Source organism: Sporothrix brasiliensis (genome assembly GCF_000820605.1).
Source record: "Sporothrix brasiliensis 5110 chromosome Unknown Cont15, whole genome shotgun sequence".
NCBI lineage: Eukaryota > Fungi > Ascomycota > Sordariomycetes > Ophiostomatales > Ophiostomataceae > Sporothrix > Sporothrix brasiliensis.
In genome coordinates this window covers 2,618,537-2,633,160 of record NW_024467134.1, presented here as the reverse complement: position 1 = coordinate 2,633,160, position 14,624 = coordinate 2,618,537, and the positions used below count along the sequence as shown (strand labels likewise).

At 56.9% G+C, this 14,624-nt stretch overlaps 5 protein-coding genes across 5 annotated transcripts; all 5 read left to right on the top strand.

The window, feature by feature from the left end:
- Nucleotides 1-1,813: 1,813 nt before the first annotated feature.
- SPBR_06171 (uncharacterized protein) lies at nucleotides 1,814-2,549 on the top strand (the record flags this gene model as incomplete). The annotated part of the gene is made up of 4 exons (XM_040764433.1): nucleotides 1,814-1,939; nucleotides 1,975-2,181; nucleotides 2,207-2,345; nucleotides 2,491-2,549. The coding sequence occupies 4 exons, from the start codon at nucleotides 1,814-1,816 to the stop codon at nucleotides 2,547-2,549; spliced, it is 531 nt and encodes a 176-aa protein (XP_040622488.1).
- A 156-nt stretch (nucleotides 2,550-2,705) lies between these two features.
- SPBR_06262 (uncharacterized protein) lies at nucleotides 2,706-3,120 on the top strand (the record flags this gene model as incomplete). Its single annotated transcript, XM_040764524.1, has 2 exons — nucleotides 2,706-2,798; nucleotides 2,998-3,120. 2 exons carry the CDS (start codon nucleotides 2,706-2,708, stop codon nucleotides 3,118-3,120), a joined length of 216 nt encoding a protein of 71 aa, XP_040622487.1.
- Nucleotides 3,121-3,985: 865 nt separating this feature from the next.
- SPBR_06084 (C-8 sterol isomerase) lies at nucleotides 3,986-4,970 on the top strand (the record flags this gene model as incomplete). Its single annotated transcript, XM_040764346.1, has 2 exons — nucleotides 3,986-4,289; nucleotides 4,633-4,970. The coding sequence occupies 2 exons, from the start codon at nucleotides 3,986-3,988 to the stop codon at nucleotides 4,968-4,970; spliced, it is 642 nt and encodes a 213-aa protein (XP_040622486.1).
- A 985-nt stretch (nucleotides 4,971-5,955) lies between these two features.
- Nucleotides 5,956-9,719, top strand: SPBR_05523 (leucyl-tRNA synthetase; the record flags this gene model as incomplete). Its single annotated transcript, XM_040763787.1, has 5 exons — nucleotides 5,956-6,012; nucleotides 6,091-6,117; nucleotides 6,205-6,705; nucleotides 6,771-9,053; nucleotides 9,201-9,719. The coding sequence occupies 5 exons, from the start codon at nucleotides 5,956-5,958 to the stop codon at nucleotides 9,717-9,719; spliced, it is 3,387 nt and encodes a 1,128-aa protein (XP_040622485.1).
- Nucleotides 9,720-11,980: 2,261 nt separating this feature from the next.
- On the top strand, nucleotides 11,981-13,669 carry SPBR_05817 (uncharacterized protein; the record flags this gene model as incomplete). The annotated part of the gene is made up of 1 exon (XM_040764080.1): nucleotides 11,981-13,669. The coding sequence occupies one exon, from the start codon at nucleotides 11,981-11,983 to the stop codon at nucleotides 13,667-13,669; it is 1,689 nt and encodes a 562-aa protein (XP_040622484.1).
- Nucleotides 13,670-14,624: the final 955 nt, after the last annotated feature.

The window sequence follows — 14,624 nt, the reverse complement described above, 5'->3', positions numbered from 1 at the left end:
GAAGAAGCAAGTCAGAAAACAAAATCGAGCACCAAGAGAAAGGGGCCAAGAAAAGCGCAGGCCAAGAATTGCGGAACTGGGGAAATGAATGGTGAGAAAGCCTGCCCGACAAGTCTTGCTGGAACTGAACTGACCCGACCAGGGTGCGGCAGTCTGTCTGTTGTAATTACCACGACGAACACGAGTAATACGCCTGTTGTCCGTACGAAGCAGAACTAGCCCGCTCCGCTTCCAGTTCCGCTCAGCCTCACCACCCTGCCACGACCGTTGCATGCTTGCAGACTGCCCACACCACCCGGTTGACTGGTTCGTGGGAGCGGCGGCAGGCGGACTCAAATGTTTATTACAGAGGATTCAAACGACGGTAGGGCATATGGTCGACAGTGACAGCTATCTCGATATGACCCCATCGTCAACAATGACGATGGCGAGATGCAATTTGCAATGCTGCAGCGCCGAGTATTGTCCTGCGTTGCATCACACTGACCAGCACAGAACAGAAACAACAGCCGACACCTCCACAGTCGTGGGCAGAAACGAGGCGTTGTGCTTCATGCGCGGCGTTTTCTTGCCCACATGGCATGCTGTGAGGCAGAACCGACGAGAAAGGGGGTTGTGGAAATAGGGGACCTGAAGCCGCGTCGCAGAAGTGGCTACGGAAAGGGCCTAGTGCGCTGGGGAATATTGATTGACACTGGCAACAAAGACAGAACAGGCAAGAGAGAGGGTGGGAAAGACCGACCGCGGTTACACCTTGGGCTGGAAGCTAGTGGCCATGGATACGTGAGAGGGAAAGCGCTGTTGGGCTGTGCCTTCTTGGTTTGTCGTGCGCGCCCATGAGGAAAGAGCCCTGGCCGACGATGACGTTTTCTGGAAAGAGCGATGCAGCCCTGGCTGTTGAAACGAAACAACAGCACAGCCAAAAATGGCGAATGAAACGAAACAAAATCACAAGCGAACCGAATAGAGGTGCCCGTTCGACGAGATGCGCGTAAACCATTCAGTAGAACACGGGGGAAGCATCTAAGTCCGCTGTCCCCTTGTCCACATGGGACCCACCTAAAGGCTGACTGCGCCCTGAAGCGTAGGCGAAAAAGGCGCCTTTTAGCTATTTTAGCGGGGCTGAGGGCTGAAATTGGGTAGCGTCTGCGTTGGTCTCCGTTTTTCGCTCACCACCCTTTCTCAACTTTTGCATCTTTTTCTCCTCATTTCCCGCCTGTTCGCCCGCCATCTTCTACTTATCCTACTTGCGGCTCCCGTTGTTTGTTAACTGTGGTTTTCATCTCGTCCGCGCGGGTCTCGCCTTTGTTTCGCTCCAAAACCACACCAAACCTTATCCTTATTTTCTTGGCGCGGCGCCAGCTTCCCAGTTTTTCTGCTTTCTACAGTCTATTTTGATACGAACATCGCGAGGACCTGTAAATCGGGTCTCTTGGCCTGTTAGTGCGGGCTTGTGAACGTTACATGCACAACACCGTGAAAACGTGGCGCTGTTTCTCTCAGCCACCTTCTCTCACCTTGCTTACCAAAAGCCCTGCCAGAAGCCTGGCCAAAGTCTGTCCGGCCGAATTGCGCGTTGGAAGCTCAGTAATAACGTGGATATGCGGCTCTGCGTGGGTTTCGTTTGCTGGAGATGTATACGAAGTAGAGAATGCTGAGAAGATGGTTCCAGACTCTTGCCGACACCTCGAATAGACGGTAAAGGACATGCCGAATGCTCTAGAAATCACTCTGACGCAACAGCTGCTGCTCAACTCTTGACTGCCGCGTTCTTCGTCCTCGATGGAGGTCGTCTACGGTGACCGGCACGGCAATGTCGCAGGATGCGGCTACGCGCGACTTCGATGCAGAGCCACAAGGTCCTGCGCCGGCACGCCGAGATTCGACCAAGACGCGCCTGGATCTTGCTGGCGCCGTCGAAGAAGGAAACATGAGCGACGTTCGCAACATCGTTACCCGCAAGCTTGGTGACAGAGACGCCGACACCGCGTCAACGACGATGCCATGGGCTACCGTCTCATCCGCCAGGCTGCCGTACCTACCGGTGCGCCGCCAACGGCGCCGAAGAGTGGCCTGTGCATCCGTCGTATACTCGACCATGGCGCCGGTATGAATGCAGAGGGCACCGGCTGTCAGCTCCGCGCAACTGCCGATCTGTTGCTCGAACGCGGTGCCGACTGTGTCTGTCTTTCATCGTCGTCGGCAGAATGTGGCGCGACATCTGGCAACGCCGTATATCATGGGCGTCTTGATTTCAGCGTACATGTCGTCCAACAGGGCACTTGTGCGGCTTCAGCTAGACCTAGACCTCGTCTTTGATGTCGACGAGGTGTTCGATGAAAGAAGTCGGAAATTGAGCACATCAGCAAGGCTATCGTTGACGTGCACATCCAGCGTGACAGTTCCAAAGGTAACCAGATTGTTGCCTAGAAAGCTCTACTGCTCTGACGCCCACAGAGCAAGGAGCGGTTGGCATCCACCCTGTCACAGCCTACAGCACGAACAAGAACGGGTCGGCTCCGCCAATGTTAAACCAACAACTTAGGTGACAACGAACAAGGCCCAAGAAGCCAACGTTATAACTGCAACTCGGACTGCGTCCTACGTTCGCTGCAACGTACAACGCCGACGAGGCAGGACATACTTGTCGTCCGTCCGCCGAGATAACGCAGGAACTGGCCAAGCAGCAGGACATTGCGTAATGTATGGCCATCGAGGGTGCCCAGGGTCCGCTGTTGGGCGGAAAGTATGGCAACCTGGACATGTCTGCTCGCGACATTGCGAAAGATCTTCGTGCCGTCCGTGTTGGGAGGAAAAGGAGCCAAAAGGCATGCCCAGAATCACCCAGGAGGTGACGAATGGTCCCCATAAACAGAAGCTGCATACCTAATGCCTGTCATCAACAGAATTGTGTGCTGTTGCCCGCTCGTTTTCGGGTTCTGTCCCGTGCGTTCGTGCGGTTCGCAGGTTGTCTGGCCCCACTTGTTTTCTAAGCAGAGTCCGGATCGCTTTGATTCCGAGAGCTTGGTCTCGTACGAGTTGGCCAGATGCAGCAGCACCGGCTGCGGGGACGACCTCCTTCTGGCGTCCACCGCCAAGCAATGTGCCGAGACAAGCTGACAGCACGGCATGCATTTGACTATCGCCGAAGCAGCCGCAGCTTCACTCTTGCGCTGTAGAAACGAGTGCCTGCGGGCTGCTTGATGCGACATGTCGTCGTCACAAGCCACGACAGTTGCTTGGCAGCTGCAGCGCAAGTTGGTGAGGCCGGCCGCCGAAGCCTCAGTATGTCCATTGTCTGTTAGTTGATTCCAAGTGCTGCGTCTTGGACCAGTCCGACAGCCACGCTGCAAGTTCAGCGCACATGGCAGAAACGGCCGCACAAACAGCAGAGTAATGGACAAATTCCGCCGGCAACAATGCTGACGGCTGTCGCCCCTCTCTCTGCGGTTGGTCGTTGATTCCATGTCTGCACTTCGCTAATTGAATTGCAGACTGGCCAGGTCGACTTACAGCGTTCAGCCCCCGCCTTTGGCTGCAACGTCGGACGTTTTATGTATGTCGTGCATGTGCTCTGTTGTGTGTTTTTCGTCGTGCTTGATTTCGGTTGAGAAAAGGCAAGCTCTCAGCGTCCGAATACGAGTCCCGGACACTTATTGTAGCTGGGCAAAAACAGCAACTGCGATAAGTGGGGCGGCGTTGCTGAGAGGCTCTAATAAGTGGGCCTGCCAGGGGGAAAATCAGGGTCGGCAAAGCATGCGCTTCTCCCACGGCATTTACCACTTTCCAGATCTTTTCGCAGGAGCTTCGCGCGGATTGGCAGGCGCAAACCACACCTGCTCGATAAAATTGGTGGCTCGTCCCTTCCCTTCGTTTTTATATATCGTTTCGTTCTTTCCCTCGTCGCTCCTTTGTCTTTGTCTGCTCTCCACGCTCGTTTCCATCTCACCAACCGTCCTCTTCGTCTCTCCCCAGCACCGCCGCCATGAAGGTCCTTGCCATTGTTGTCGCCGTCCTGGCGTCCCTCGTCTTCCTGATCGAGAAGAACCTCGACTCCTTCTACATCTTCGACACCGTCCACCTGCACGACCTGGCCCAGCGCGCCGTGGCTGCCCACGGCAACGACACGGGCGCCATTGTCAACTTCATCACCAGCGAGCTCAAGGGCCATGCGAAGCTGTCCTCGTACGTCAGCGACAATGGCGAGTGGATCCTCAACAACGCCGGCGGTGCCATGGGCGGCATGACCATCCTGCACGCCAGCATCACCGAGTACCTGATTGTCTTTGGTAGGTCCCGATCTTGTTTTTCTCCTTTTGTTCTCCTTGTGTCTCCTTGTGTCTCCTTGTGTCTCCTTGTGTCTCCTTGTGTCTCCTTGTGTCTCCTTGTGTCTCCTTGTGTCTCCTTGTGTCTCCTTGTGTCTCCTTGTGTCTCCTTGTGTCTCCTTGTGTCTCCTTGTGTCTCCTTGTGTCTCCTTGTGTCTCCTTGTGTCTCCTTGTGTCTCCTTGTGTCTCCTTGTGTCTCCTTGTGTCTCCTTGTCTCCTTGGGTTCTCCTTGGGTTCCTTGTGTTCTCCCTTGTTTTCTCTCCCCGCCCTCTACCGCTGCTCGGCATAGACCACGACTAACAAACAGGCACCACCGTGGGCACCGAGGGCCACACCGGCCGCCACACCGCCGACGACTACTTCCACATCCTGACCGGCGAACAGTGGGCCTACGTGCCCGGCCTGTTCCAGCGCGAAGTCTACGGTCCCGGCGAGGTCCACCACCTGCGTCGTGGCGACGTCAAGCAGTACAAGATGCCCGAAAACTGCTTCGCCCTCGAATACGCCCGTGGCTGGATCCCTCCCATGATGTTCTTTGGCTTTGCCGACGGCTTCTTCAGCACCCTCGACCTGCCGACCCTGTGGCGCACGACGTACGTCACGGCCGTCCAAATGATTGGCAACCTCCTGGTTGGCAAGATCTAAGGGCGCAGGCCATTTGGAGAGGTACATAACAGAAAGTAAAAACAGCGTTGGATGAAGAGAAGATGGTGGCAGGACCGGACACAAGGCAAACTAGGACGACCCTGCACCCCGTGGTTGTGGTACAGCGCAGCTACTATCTTAGGTCCATGCCGCGGGCTGTGTGTAGGCACTGATTTATATTTCTTTTGAGGATCGGTGACTGTCACTCCACAGCGTCCTGTACAACTAAATATACGACTTTTAATATACAGATCTTGGCTGCAGCTATTTGGGGTATCATACGTCGGCAACTTCAAGTGCGTTCCTTGGTACCGTCGCCAGACCAATTCGACTCATAGCAAGCCGCCATCAGCAATACGGCTCAGGCTTCAGATCACGAGTCCTTTTACATCAATGACTCCAAAATACCCAGTAAAGAGTCTCAATGGCGAGAGTTGTGCTTTGCAAAGAGTATCCCGTTATGGAAACAGTGCATGTGATTCTGAGTCACGAGAGCGCCGATAAGAGTCTTAAGCAGCCTGTCATAAAGTGCAATCCTTCAATGCGAAACAGAAAGTAAGAGATCGCCTCCAGAGCCAGGCATTGTTTCAGCTACATTGTGGGAAAAGCGCCTTGTGATCAGAGACGTCGTCTCTCTTGCGCCTCGCCCAAATGGACTTTCCGTTTTGGCGTGACTCAAATGGGTTTGTTCCTGCCCAGAAAAAAAAGGGCGGTCAGAGGCGGCGATAAAATACTGGCCAACGTCGCCGCGGGGAAGGCACGGCTGCGAGTCAGCAGAGGAGAGGGGCATGTTTCCTATTTTTGTTGCTGTTAGCGGGCTAAAGTGCCACCAATTCAGCCTTTGGCGCCCGTTTCACAGGTGCTCCTTCTGGATTTTTTTAGACGTCCTTTTTTCGTCGCTCCTGCCTTTTCCTGAGCCTTCTTCTCTCTGCAACATAAACACATCGTCACCACTTTTTTTCAAATCTGCCCGCAGACCGACAAAATGGACGGACAGGACGCCAAACCCCTGGCGGCTGACCGTACGCTGAAGCTGGAAAATGTATGCTGCTGCACCACTCTTGCGCTCAAAGAACGTGTCTGGACGCTGATATGACTGACTCTCTTGACTCCGAAACAGACGGAAAAACGTGACACTCTGATTGCCGTAAGTCGAAAACCCGTCCACCGTCCACTGCTCCTCTCGACCCATATGCGCTTCGAATCAACGTCTGACCCTCTGTCTCTGCTCTAGGACGAGCTGCGGTTCCAAGATGAGTGGGCCAAGGCCAAGCACTTTGAGCAGGATGCTCCCCTGCCCTCCGAGCCCGAGCAGGACAAGCTCTTCACGACCATGGCCTACCCCTACATGAACGGCAGTCTGCACGCCGGCCACTGCTTCACATTCTCCAAAGTCGAGTTCATGACCGGCTTCGCCCGCATGGAGGGCCGCCGCGCCCTGCTGCCCCAGGGCTTCCACTGCACCGGCATGCCGATCAAGGCTGCCGCCGACAAGCTGACGAGAGAGGTGGAGATGTTCGGCCAGTTCTTTGAGCGTGCGCCCGGCGCCGAAGAGGAGCAGGGCCTGGCCATCCGCCCCGCGGCGGGTGCTGAGGCCCCTGCTGCTGCTGCTGCTGCTGCTGCTGCTGCCGACGCGGCTCCCGCAGACGCCAAGGCGAAGACGGACATGAGCAAGTTCAGCAGCAGCAAGAGCAAGGCTGTCGCCAAGAGCGGCAAGACCAAGTACCAGTATGAGGTGGGTACTTTTCGGAAGTACGTGTACGTCGGGCCACAATGGCCGCTAACAGTGGCGTTCCCCAGATCATGGTGTCCCTGGGCTTCGACCTGAAGGAGATCCACAAGTTCACCGACCCCGAGCACTGGCTGCAGGTGTTCCCTGAGCGCTGCGAGACCGACCTGCGCCGCATGGGTGCCCGCGTCGACTGGCGCCGCTCCTTCGTCACCACCCCCGCCAACCTGTACTACGACGCGTTTGTCCGCTGGCAGATTACCCGCCTGCGCGAGCTGGGCAAGATCAAGTTCGGCAAGCGCTACACCGTCTACAGCCCCAAGGATGGCCAGCCCTGCCTGGACCACGACCGCAGCTCCGGTGAGGGTATCACCGTCCAGGAGTACGTCGCCCTCAAGATGAAGACCCTGGCGTGGTCCGAGACCGCCAAGCAGATCATCGGCGACAAGATCCCCACCGACGCCGATGTCTACTTCGTCCCCGCCACCCTGCGCCCCGAAACCATGTACGGCCAGATTTGCTGCTTCGTCGGCCCCAGCGTCGCCTACGGCATCTTCAAGGCCCCCGTCGCCGGCAAGGAGGGCAAGGAGGGCAAGTTCGAGTACTACCTGTGCACAGAGCGCGCTGCGCGCAACATGGCGTACCAGAACGTCTTGCCGTGGGGCGCGTTCGAGTCCGTCGTGCAGCTGATGGGCTCCGACGTCATCGGGACCCTGGTCAACGCCCCGCTGTCCGTCTACGAGAAGGTGTACATCCTGCCCATGCAGACCCTGAAGCCCACCAAGGGTACCGGAGTCGTCACGTGCGTGCCATCCGACAGCCCCGACGACTACGCCACCGTCACGGATCTGCTGCGCAAGCCGGAGTACTACCACATCCAGAAGGAGTGGCTGGACAAGGACATTCTGCCCGTCATTCAGACCCCCTCGTCCGACCTCATTGCCAAGTTTTTGGTCGAGAAGCTGAAGATCAACTCGCCCAAGGACACGAAGCTGCTGGAGCAGGCCAAGGAGCAGGCATACAAGGAGGGCTTCTACCAGGGCACCATGCTGGTCGGCGCGCACAAGGGCACGCCCGTACAGGACGCCAAACCCCTGATCCGCAAGCAGCTGCTGGATGCCGGCCTGGCCTTCAACTACGCCGAGCCCGATGGCGAAGTCATCTCCCGCTCCGCCGACGTATGCGTTGCCGCGTACCTGGACCAGTGGTACCTGAACTACGGCACGACCGAAAACGGCGGCGACGGCGAGTGGTGCGAGCAGGTGCTGGACGCTCTGGAGGACGGCACCGTCAACTGCTTCTACCCGGAGGCGAAGCACGCGTTTGAGCAGACGCTGAACTGGCTGGGCCACTGGGCGTGCTCGCGCTCGTACGGCCTGGGCACCAAGCTGCCGTGGGACGTCTCGCAGCTGGTCGAGAGTCTGAGCGACAGCACCGTCTACATGGCGTACTACACCGTCTGCGTGTACCTGCACAGCGACATCTTTGGCAAGACGCCCGGCAAGGCCTCCAAGCCGATCACGCCGCAGCAGATGACCAACGAGGTCTGGGACTACGTCTTCTGCCGCACCGACGCGGTGGAGAGCGACATCCCCAGGGAGGACCTGGAGGGCATGCGCCGCGAGTTCCAGTACTTTTACCCGCTGGATGCGCGCATCTCGGGCAAGGACCTGATCAACAACCACCTGACGTTCTGCCTGTACCACCACGCCGCCCTGTTCCCCAAGCAGTACTGGCCGCGCGGCATGCGCGTCAACGGCCACCTGCTGATCAATGGCCAGAAGATGAGCAAGAGCACGGGCAACTTTTTGACGCTGCGCGAGTCCACCGAGAAGTTCGGCGCCGATGCCACGCGCGTCGCCCTGGCCGATGCCGGCGACGGTATTGAGGACGCCAACTTTGAGGAGTCGGTGGCCAACGCCACGATTCTGCGGCTGTACGAGCTGCGCAAGTGGGCGCAGGAGACGGTCGCCGACACCACGCTGCGCACGGGCGAGCTGGGTCTGTTCGACAAGATGTTTGACAACGAGATGAACACGCTGGTCATCGAGACCAAGAAGCACTACCAGGACACCTTCTTCAAGCTGGCCCTGAAGAGCGGCTTCTACGACTTCACCGCCTCGCGCGATTGGTACCGCGACATCACCAAGGCGTCAGGCGACGGCATGCACCTCGACCTGGTAAAGCGCTACGTCGAGCTGCAGGCGCTGCTGCTGACGCCCATTGCGCCGCACGTCTGCGAGTACCTGTGGCGCGATGTCCTGAAGCACGAGGACAGCGTGCAGACGGCGCTGTACCCGACCGTGCCGGACCCCAGCCCAAGCCTGACGGCGGCCCGCAACTACATCCGCAACGTACGTTCCTACCCCCCCCCCCCCCCCCCCCCCAGCATGAATGCCATGACCAAATCTGTATGACTCTATGAGCTCATGTAATACTGACTACTGAATCTGTATGACTCTATGAGCTCATGTAATACTGACTACTGACGCTGCTACTAGACCACCTCAAACATCACGGCCGCCGAGGGCCTGCAGACGAAGAAGCTGGCCAAGGGCAAGGCCATTGCGTTCGACCCCAAGAAGGCCAAGAAGCTGACCGTCTTTGTTGCCGACGCCTTCCCCGAGTGGCAGGACAAGTGCATTGAGGTCGTGAAGCAGGTGCTGGAGGCGACGGGCAGCATCGACGTCAAGAACGTCTCAGGCAAGCTCGACAAGGCGGAGCTGAAGAAGTCGATGCCGTTCATCCAGGCGCTGAAGAAGCGCATCGACGGCGGCGAGGACGCGACGGCCGTGTTTGACCGCAAGCTCGCGTTTGACGAGCTGTCCACGCTGGAGACCATGATCCCGGGCCTGAAGCAGACGGTCAACAAGCTGGAGACGGTCGTGGTTGTGTCTGTCAAGCCGGGCGCGACGTCTGGCGTTGTGCACAAGGGCGAGGGCCAGACGCTGGATCCCCTGCCGCAAGCGGCGGCGGCTGCCACGCCGGGCAACCCGAGCTTCCTGTTCGAGAACGCGTAAGTGACTAGACATGGAGAAAAGAAATAGAAAGTAAAAAAGGTGACTGAAATCTACACGGAGGATTTTGGACGTATCAGGTTAGGGTAGAGAGGCATATTACCCCTTTGTGTTTTTATTTTTATTTGTCGCGCTTTTTCCAGTGTTTTTTTTTTTACATAAAATAAGAAAAAATAAAATAAAAGAATACAAAAAGGAACACCAATATCTGGTTGGTTATAAGATCCAATTACTCCGTATACTCTGTAGAGCATTACAAAACGCAAAATCGCTTGCCTCGCCTCAAGTTACCTTTCATCATAGAATGATCTGCGGGTTTTCGTGTTGCGAACCGCGTTTTCCTCAAGAACGGCTCGAGACGTTCTGGAATGGTGACAGGTTCGGCAAATGTAGCAAATGTAGCAAAGGTAACGAGTTGATGTGCGCGTTGACACCAGTTTTTGCGCACAAAATACAGCGATTCGGTGTTTGATGGACAAGTCTGATGGAGACGTTGTAATCAGCCCGATTGAGAAAGTCCGACAAAGGGGCTTGAGCGCTCATCCACAAGCGGTTGTGAAACGGCAGGAACGACAGCAGTGCTGGCCAACGCTCCTGCCTTTGCGCTGCCGGAGAGCAGTTCCTTCCCGTCTTTCGTAGAATTTGTGTTGTCACCTTCGTACCTTCCTGATCTGCTGTCCATCCCTTCCCTGCGGGTTGAAACTTTTGGATGTGGGCAGTTTTGCCGGCCGCGCTTTCTCGACCCGTTTGCGTCTGCTTACATGTACCAGAGTTCTTACACCTGCCAAACGCACGTTCCGCTGGAGGCCGCCTCTAAGAAGAGGCAGGCGCCATCGGGCAACTGCCACACCCACTGACAGATGTGGGACCCTTACGGCTAATTTGGAGCCTAGCAATCCAGAGCAGCTCCTGCAGTGGAGACGGAGGAAAGCTGTCGCTCTGGAACAGCTTGGCAGCTTGATCAGCGACAACTACGACGACAGTGTTCAGACGCTTCCTTGAACTGTTCTGTACGAGTCGTTGGATTGAAGTCGGCTGTCTCATTGCACGATTCCACTGCTCAGAAGAGCCTGGTGCAACAAAAACGTTGGAGCGTGCCAAGCGGAGAACGGTGTCTGACAGTCGCGCCTTCCCAACGTTGTATCCTCAACTCACAGTGGGGCATGTACACACGTGCGCCTAAAACTGCCCGGGAGGCAAGAGCGCTGCGACACTGCAAGCCATCGAACTGTCCATCTGCAAAATGTACATTTTGTCATTTTGCTCTTGTGCTCGATTCCCTGTTCCTATCAGTTCCCTTTCGCGCCCCTTTCGATATTGCACGCGACCTTATCGTGCCAACGGACGAGTTAGGAAACCCAGCAGCGCAGCCAACACGGGGCTACGAACGGGCACGCAAACAGGGGCAGTTTGATGCGAGCAAGACGCAGCAACAGGAGGATCTACGGCAAAGACGGCAAAGACGGCACGAAGAAACAGGAAAGCAGAGAGAAAGACAAGAAACACCTCAAATCGAACAAAATACGCGACCCGACCGATCGCCGCCCGTCCAAGAACGCAACGACTTTCCCAGGCGTGCGCCCCCCCCATTCTTATCTGCTGCATCGAATCTTGGCTTGTGTGGAGACGCATCTAATCTTCTGGGTTTTGTGTTTCCTCCACCGCCTCCCCCCTCTTCCTCGTTCTCGATTTGTGCAAGATTTCGGGGTCCGAGGTTGTGCTGCCGAGGGGCGGCGCTTTGTCGCTGACTCTGCCGCCTGTGGTCTGTGTGTTGAACACCGGCTTCTCTCTTTCTTTCTTTATTTCTATTTTATTTTTATTTTATTTTTATTTTATTTTTATTTTATTTTTATTTTATTTTTATTTTTATTTTTTATTATCTTATCCTGCCCTGCGCTTGAGACCTGCAGCTCCTTCCTCTTTTCGGTTTCCGCGAGACCCTCTCCTCTTTCCCTATCCCGCATTCATCCAATTTAATGTCTCACATCCACCCTCACAATTTTATTTCCATCTAAATTGACTCTTTTCCTCCGCACAGCTACTTTGCATCTCCTCCTCCATTTTCACTTTTCTTTTCTTTCTCTTCCACCTTCGGTTCTTCTTTCGCATGCGAACTACATCGTCCCGTTAGGCCAGCGACGTGCCTCTTCTGATAGACTTGCCATTCGAAAGGAGCACCTCGCCAAGCTCCACACAAACAACACCCAAAACGCTTCGCCTTTTAGTTTGAGTTGTGGCCCAGCGCCGAGGTACACGAACAAGCCATGGAGCCCGACTTGAGCGCCAGCATCACAAAACACCCTCACCCCTTCCGGCTCGAGCACTCGGCCCCGGCGAGCCGCTCATCGTCGCGCACACCAGGCGCCCTGGACCGCATCGACCGCACCGATCGCAGCACCGGCCAAAACAATGCCTCTAGTACAGGCGTTGATTACAAGCCCGAGGAGGACGATGGTGCTGCCGTGGAGCGGCACCAGGCGATCCACCCGGGGAGCCCCAGCGAACAGAGCGCGATGAGCAGCCAGACAGCCGGCCGGGTCACCGATGTCGAAGGCCAGACGACGGTCGGTCCTGGTGGCGCCGGGCGTCTGCCGCATGTCCTCGCCGAGAACGACCCGTACGGCCTGTCGTCGGCCTACAAGACCGACAAGGAACTCGAACAAATCCAGTCGACCCTTACGCAGAGGAAGAATGCCAAGAATGCCGCCGGTGTAGGGAGCGGCGGCGACGGCGGCAGCGGTGGAAGCAGCCCCGGTGGCAACACCAGAGCCGACGTGGGTGTCGTCAGCAGCAGCAGCAGCAGCAGCAGCAGCGGGGGACACGCCAATGGCCCCGGCGGCCAGCAGAGGAGCAACAAGGGGCTGTTGGCACGGTGTTTGCCGATCCCGTTTCCGTCCATTCGGTTTCCCGGCATGCCGTCGTTTGCGCGCCGCGCGCTCCAGAAGCGCAAGCTACAGGGCTTCTACAAGTCGCAGAACGCCACCATCGAGAACATGCTCAAGAGCGTCGAGGAGCACCAGGCCGAGGCCCGCCAGGAGCACGGCGATGACCAACTGCGCTACCGCATCGCCGTGTACGGCTCGTTCGCGGCCAACCTGATTCTGGCTGCGCTGCAAATCTACGGCGCCGTGTCGTCCGGCTCGCTCTCGCTCTTCACGACCATGGCCGATGCCATCTTCGACCCGCTCTCCAACGTCACCCTCATTGTGTCCAACCGCGCCGTCAAGCGTGTCGACCCGGCGCGGTTCCCGTCCGGCAAGGCCCGCCTCGAGACTGTGGGCAATATCGTGTTCTGCTTCCTGATGACGGCCGTCTCCTTCATTCTGATTGCCTTTTCCATTCGCGAGCTCGTCGAGGGCCGCTCCCCCGACGAGGGCGACACCAAAAAGTTCCACCTGCCGTCGGTGCTCGCCGTGGCCATTGCGTTTGCCACGAAGCTCGTGCTGTTCTTTTACACCTGGGCCATCAAGGACCGCTACAGCCAGGTCAACATTCTGTGGCAGGACCACCGCAACGACCTGCTGATCAACGGCTTTGGTCTGTTCACGAGCGTCGGCGGCAGCAAGCTCGTCTGGTGGATCGACCCGGCGGGCGCCGTGCTGATTGGTGTCATTGTGTCCACCATCTGGCTGCGCACGGCCTTTGCCGAGTTCCTGCTGCTCGTCGGCGTCGTCGCGTCCGTCGAGACGCAGCAGCTCATCACCTACGTCTGCGTGACGCACTCGCCGGCCGTGCAGCAGATTGACACGGTGCGCGTGTACCACTCGGGCCCGCGCCTGATTGCCGAGGTGGACGTGGTGATGCCGCAGGACGCGACGCTCGGCGAGACGCACGATGTCGCAGAGGCGCTGCAGTCGAAGTTGGAGTGCCTGCCGGACGTGGAGCGCGCGTATGTGCACGTGGACTACGAGACGACGCACAAGCCCGAGCACGCCTACAAGAAGGACCTGTGAGGAGGCGGGGCGGGAAAGTGTGTGGCCGAAGGGAGGTCGGAGAGTGGCGTTGTAGATGCTTTGGTGAGGCGTGTCTCGGTTGGTTGGGTTGGGTTGGGTTGATTATTTGATATTTCTCTGTGTGATACTCCTCTTTGTTCTAGATCTCTCTCCCAGTGCGCAGCATGATTTTCCTTTTGCATTTTTGACCACGACCGTACGAACACGACACTGCCTTTGAAACAGAAAAGCTTCAAATAAAAATGCTTCAAAAATACAACATACAGCTGCATTGCGGACAAGCACCCTGCCTCCCTGCTTTGCAGAGTGAAGGGCCATGTCTGCCACAATGTCACGCGCGCACATTGCGTTGCAGACGGAAAACCAGTCTTTCTGCAGCGTCCTCTGCCGTCATCAGCTAGATGGCGGCTGCAGCGGAAACTCATGTCCAGCAATTGCAGGTTTTACGGCAGCCAATGGAGAGGGGGCAGCTGCTCGCCTCCGCAGCCGACGTTATGCGGGGAAAGCTGCAGCTCGCAGCAAACGAGGCGATGGGCGCAGATCAGCGGAGCATTCTTTGGCTTGACATGCAAAACATGCTCTGCTGCCAACAGCCTGAGTGGTGGGTGGTGCTGCAGAAAGTGGAGATAGTCGGAGATGGTGGCAGTCTCTGTTTAGCTGCCCTACCTTCCAGCGGGCGCGTCTCCTAGTTTGGCAGCTAGCGTTGGCAGCGGGATCTGGCAGCTGGCAGCGCGCTCGACGCTGCTTTTCATAATCCAACGTAGTCTTCAGAATTGGCTCTTTCCTATTTTACGGTAGCAGACCCCGATGATTGACTTTGTCTGGCCAGAAAAGGAAAGTCCCGGAGCCAGGGACAAGGCTGCCAAAGACAAGGAAACTGGAAGGAGCGGACGAGGTAAAACGAGTATGGTGTGCAAAGTAAGATGAATGACATGGTTTGAGGCTGTCTTATATG